Source organism: Rosa chinensis, chromosome 1, assembly GCF_002994745.2.
Source record: "Rosa chinensis cultivar Old Blush chromosome 1, RchiOBHm-V2, whole genome shotgun sequence".
Lineage (NCBI taxonomy): Eukaryota > Viridiplantae > Streptophyta > Magnoliopsida > Rosales > Rosaceae > Rosa > Rosa chinensis.
The window spans coordinates 30,863,877-30,869,338 of NC_037088.1; the positions used below are offsets into that span (position 1 = coordinate 30,863,877).

The following is a 5,462-nucleotide window of genomic DNA, read 5'->3' on the forward strand; positions in this document are numbered from 1 at the left end:
ATAAGTAACATACTACAGTCCTGTAGTAGTCTATCATCCTCCTCCTCCTCCTCCTCATCCTCACCTGTTTTAAATCTGAGCAACATCTTTATGAAGCTTAGTAATGATGTCATATGCAGAGCTTCTCTGGGGAGGAAGTACAGCGATGCTAGGGAAGATGTTCATGAAGATTGTTAAAGATTTGTCAAAGTTCTTCAAATGTGTTAACATTGGTGACTATATTTCATGGCTTGCTTGGTTTACTCGCCTCAGTGGGTTTGACGCTGAATTAGATGACCTGGCTAAACGAGCGGATGTGTTTTTAAATATGGTTATTCAAGAGCATATTGATAAATCAAAGGATTAATTCCAATTTACCCACTTCAACTTTGGGGCAATCTTCATTTTAGTCCCTGTTCTTTTAATTTCATCAGATACACCCCTGATCTTCCAAAATTAATCAACCGTGTCCGAGTTCCGTAAATTCCGTCCAACTGTTCCGTCAACTGCTGACGTGGCAGGAAATGGGTGGGAGAAACGGGCCCACAAGAAGGGCAAAATGGACATTTTGTATCTTTTACCAACAAAAGCAAAAAACATCCTAATAATCAAATACAACCATACTTTTTTTCCCTCCAAAGAGCATCTTTTATTACATATTCAGATAGGAGGAAGAAAAGTTCACTTTTTTGGGTTAAGCTGGGCATATGAACACTGATATTGTAATAACCAAACATAGAGTTTAAAAAGCTGTAAAATAAAACAACCTACTCTTCATTAATAATAGGAATAATACTGACATAGTATGGGGAATTAGCAGCCAATAAAGATGCATTTCACTGTTTTACATCCAAACAACAAAAAAGAAGTTGGAAATAGTTGCTTTGTCCAGATTAGCTCTAATCATCATAACAAAAGATTAGAGCCAGCAACCTTGTGACACAGCACAAGGTTGCACAAAATAATGCAACACTTCATCAATTGATATAAAATAACCTGGCGTGCTAATCCCAGCCTTCTAGATCTATTTTCCAGCCTCCTTTCCAGCTCTAATTCTCTGTGATGATCTTGTTGGTGTTGAAGACTTTGCAGAGGCAGAAGCTTTACTGATTGCTGTAGCAGCACGGGTAGTGGTTGAAGCTGTGCTCGATTTTGTTGCTGCTTTAGCAGTGGTTGATTTTGCAGCAGCAAAAGCTGCTGCCTTCTGTGCATCCCTCTTTTTCTACAGTAAGACATTAAACCACATTAAACCACAAATTAGAAACCTTGGTTTTTCAGCTCAGCAGCCACTACAATTTACAAAAACCACAATAACCAAAACATAGAATAATTCCAACACACAGCCCCAACAAATTACCTTCATCTTGTCTGCTTTCTGTATAACTTTGGCCCTAAGCTCGTTCTTTGTCAGAGGAGGATTTTTGGTTCCCTTAGCCTACATTCAAATGTACAGTTGTCATATTACAGATATAAAAAAGTTGAACAATAGAAAGCAAAAATATCCTAAACTTGAAATACCTTGGATTTAGATGAGGTGTCCTCTCTAGTGTCTAGCTTCCTCTTTTTGCTCATCTTCTCCTTAGGTGGCAAGTGCCTATGGCAGGTCTTCACATTGTGCCCCAAAACCCCACAGCTGCTGCACTTCAATGATTTCTGCACTCTTCCCAACTTGGTTCCCTCAGTAGCTTTCTCTTGTGAATCCTTAATTCTCTTGGTTTTTGGCCTACCAGGCTGTCTGTTGTACTGAGGAGGAAGAATTGCAGCATCATCAGTCCTTTCCCAAAGATCCATTCCATTTACAGGGCTGATGGTGTTTGAGTAGATGGCCAAGTATGTCTTTGTCCAGTAGGCTGTATCAACATAATCCTCAGGTTTTTCCCTCATGTAGTGGATGGCAGATACAGCATGTTTGCAAGGGATCCCACTCAAATCCCATCTCCTACAAGCACAACTCCTTCTCTCAATATCAACTATATATCTTGCTCCTCCAATGCTTTCCACTTCGATTTTTGAGCTTCCTGAACCAAATGGGATGCAGTCTGTGGCAGCTTTCACTTTGTTCTTCTCCAGTATTTCTCTTGGTTTGGGGCAGATGGTATCCTGAACCTTCATCATCTTGTCCCTCCTAATGTGAATCCTCTTCATCAACTTGATCCTCATTTCCTCAAACATGCTGATTACAGGTTTGACTCTTGCGGGCAGTATGAAGGCATTGAAGCTTTCACTGAGATTGTTGAGTAGAATGTCACATTTAAGCACTGTGTTGAAATGTGACCTAGACCAGTGCTTTGCAGGTCTTTCAGGCTCTACAAAACGCACAACATTGGCAGTTAATGTATTGAAAATTCAATGTCAAGAATATAAAGAACATGAAGCGATAATAATGGTAGCATTGCAAACCTGTGAGATAGTTATAAGCCCCTGGCTCCATTTGGTTCATTAGGACCATCTCCTTAGTAAAGTAAGCCATTGTGGTTGACTTTGCGATGGCCCATAATTGGTCCTTCAAAGCTTTCCCTGGAAACTTCTTGTTGAAATTCGTCCATAAATGTCTTACACAGAACCTGTGCTCCGCACTTGGCAAAACCACCTCAAATGCTGGTAAAAGGCCCTTTTGTTTATCAGATATAAACGTCCACCCAGCTCCATCACTCCTAATGTCCAAGTCATTAGCCAACAACTCCAGAAACCATATCCAACTATCCTTACACTCCTGCTCCACCATTGCATAACCAACTACCCAAGTACTGTTGTTAGCATCCACTCCAACCGCTGACAAAAGTTGACCTCCATAAGGACTCTTCAGATGACAACCATCTAGTCCTATCAATGACCTACAGCCTGCTTTAAATCCCTTCTTCAGTGCACCCAGACAAACATACATCCGCTTGAAAATAGGTTTCTGGCCAGGGTTATTGTAGTCGCATTGGATGTCGACTGTTGTGCTTGGATCAACCCTCTTCAACTCTGCTGCATAGTCCTTCACCCTTGAATACTGCTCTGCATGTGATCGCTCAAGTATACTCAATGCAGCCTTCTTGGTTCTATATGCTTGCTGAACTGAGACTCTTGCTTGCACTTTTGCTGACATAGTTTGGGCTAGAGATTCTGTGTCACAAAAGGGTTAAAGGCATTAGTGTGCTATTGTAAAAAAAAAAAAAAAAAAAAAAAAAAGTAAGTAAAGGCATTGAATTAAATTGATAAAGTCTTGGGGAAACTACCTGTGGACCAATCAGGGTTAAGCTTTATCTGATCAATAAACTTTTCAGTCAGGTAAGGGGTCCTAACCATGCTATTATCTAGCACCCTTGCACAGTTGTGTTGACCATTGTATGTCTTGATCATTAGAGTGTCTTCATGCTGCATCTTAGAGGCATACAGCTCGAAGGGGCAGTTTTCTGCTTTGCAAATCACCCTCACCCTCACTCTATCACTCTTCACAAACAAGGCCTCCCAACCCTTTTGTATTGCCTTCTCCCTTACAGCAGCTCTCAATATCTTAGCAGATGCAAACCTCATACCCTTACAAAACTGAGGGTTCCCCATGTCTGTCTTGGGGTTGAACTCTGGAAACCTTTGCATATCATCTCCCTCATCATCTGAGTTTGCTTCATGACCAATCCCCTCTTCATCAGAGTCTAGAGCCCCATACATTGGCTCATTATCTTCAACCTCCATGTTCTCATCCACATCAACACTTGTTCCAACACTAGCTTGCTCATATGACTTTGCCTCTTTCTTCTTTCCCTTCCTATCTCCAGCACTTGTTCCTACATCCTCAGTAGCTTGCTCATGCTTGTCCACACTCTCTTCACATTCCACATAATCTAACCAGTCATCATCAACACCATAATTAGCATAGTCTTCATCATCCCTACATGGATCATAGTCTGCATCCTCACTAGCATCATCTTCACTGCTCATAGGGTCCATGTAACACCTTGCATCATTGACATCTATGTCTACCAAGTCCTCAAACATCTCAGCTTCATAATCTTCTCTTTCTTGCTGTTCTACAACTTTTTGTTTCCCTTTGTCTTTGCTGTCACATACTGCAGCCTTGCTTGCTTGAGTTGGAACCTCTTCTTCGACCTCTCTAATCACAATTCCCACAGCCTTTTTTCTGTTTGCACATACTTTAACCCGACGTCCTAACTTTGGATCTCCTTTCATAACGTCAGGCTTCTTTTTAGGTGAATCTGGCAACTCTTCGATCTTTACACAGCACTTCCTCTTTGGTGAATCAGGAAGTTCTTCAATCACCACCCCTGTTGAACCGGCTTGACTATACCCCCATGCAGTTGGGTCATCATCAAACATCTCGACATCATCCCCATCAGATTGGTAGTCGTCATGCAGATCTAAATGATCTAAGTAGATGATTACCAACCTGATCTGAGGTACACAACAACACATTTGTATGGCATCAAAGTCTGTGGAAAGCTTGGTCAGAGCATCATCTTCACTCCCAATTGAATACCAGTAGTCCATCCTCCTTCCAACATATGTAGGGTCTATCCCTCTCACCATAGAATCCACCTCAATTAGGGACATCTTGTCCTTGTCCACATTGTCATAGTAGCTAATTTTTCCCCCTACATATTTGTTCTCCCTTATGATTCCACCATGGTACATTTTGACTGTGAATAAATCACAATTTACTGCATGACAAACATAACCAACAGTTAGCATCCTTAAGGAAACATTAACCAGCAGCATAGACAGCCATTTATTCCATAAACAATAATTCAAAAACAGGTTGATACAGTATTAAACACAACAGCACTAACACCCTTTTGGACCACAACAGCACTAACACTCTTTTGGACTGCAACACCACTTTTTGAAAGATAGAGTATTAAACACAACAAGACACAAACTGTAGTATTTCAGCTACCCAACAAGGTCCACATGCATATCACTCTTACTTTAATCACAATTTCTGTAAGTAATAAACACAAGAAGACAAAAATTCGAGAAAGAAACCCTAAATCCCACCAACCCAGATTCAATACATGCATATATAAACCAAAGTGCAGTGCAGTGGCTCTAACATAAACATCACCCCAAACCATAACTCGAAACCACCAAAATAAGAAGCTTCTAAATCCTAAATCTCATAGATCATCGAAACCCCAAAATGAAAATTTTCGAAATTCTTAAAAATTTTCGAAATTTTCGAAACCAGTAAATTAGAGGATTCAAAACCCCCGAATCAGAGGCTTCGAAGCCCCCGAATCAGAAGCTTCGAAACCCCCAAATCAGAAGCTTCGAAACACCCAAATCAAAAGCTTCGAATCTCAACCCAACAGGTCCACATAGCCCTTAAATCAACCAACCTAAATCCCTAAACCATTAATCACGATTTCTAACACACAATTTGTTGTTCGAAACTCACCGTAATGGGGGATTTCATCGCCTCCTTCTTCCGTTCTGGGTACCCACTCTTCAATCTCATTACCAGCCATGTGCCTTCAACCTTG

General features: G+C 40.9%; 2 protein-coding genes across 2 annotated transcripts; both read right to left on the reverse strand.

Annotated features, from left to right (window-relative positions):
- Nucleotides 1-1,003: 1,003 nt before the first annotated feature.
- LOC112164944 lies at nt 1,004-2,282 on the reverse strand. The gene is made up of 3 exons (XM_024301313.2): nt 1,498-2,282; nt 1,337-1,414; nt 1,004-1,201 (listed from the first exon to the last, which is right to left on the reverse strand). Exons 1-3 carry the CDS (start codon nt 2,149-2,151, stop codon nt 1,004-1,006), a joined length of 930 nt encoding a protein of 309 aa, XP_024157081.2. The 5' UTR covers nt 2,152-2,282.
- On the reverse strand, nt 2,261-4,635 carry LOC121051055. Its single transcript, XM_040512934.1, has 2 exons — nt 3,201-4,635; nt 2,261-3,087 (listed from the first exon to the last, which is right to left on the reverse strand). The coding sequence occupies exons 1-2, from the start codon at nt 4,612-4,614 to the stop codon at nt 2,279-2,281; spliced, it is 2,223 nt and encodes a 740-aa protein (XP_040368868.1). The 5' UTR covers nt 4,615-4,635; the 3' UTR covers nt 2,261-2,278.
- Between the last annotated feature and the right edge of the window lie 827 nt (nt 4,636-5,462).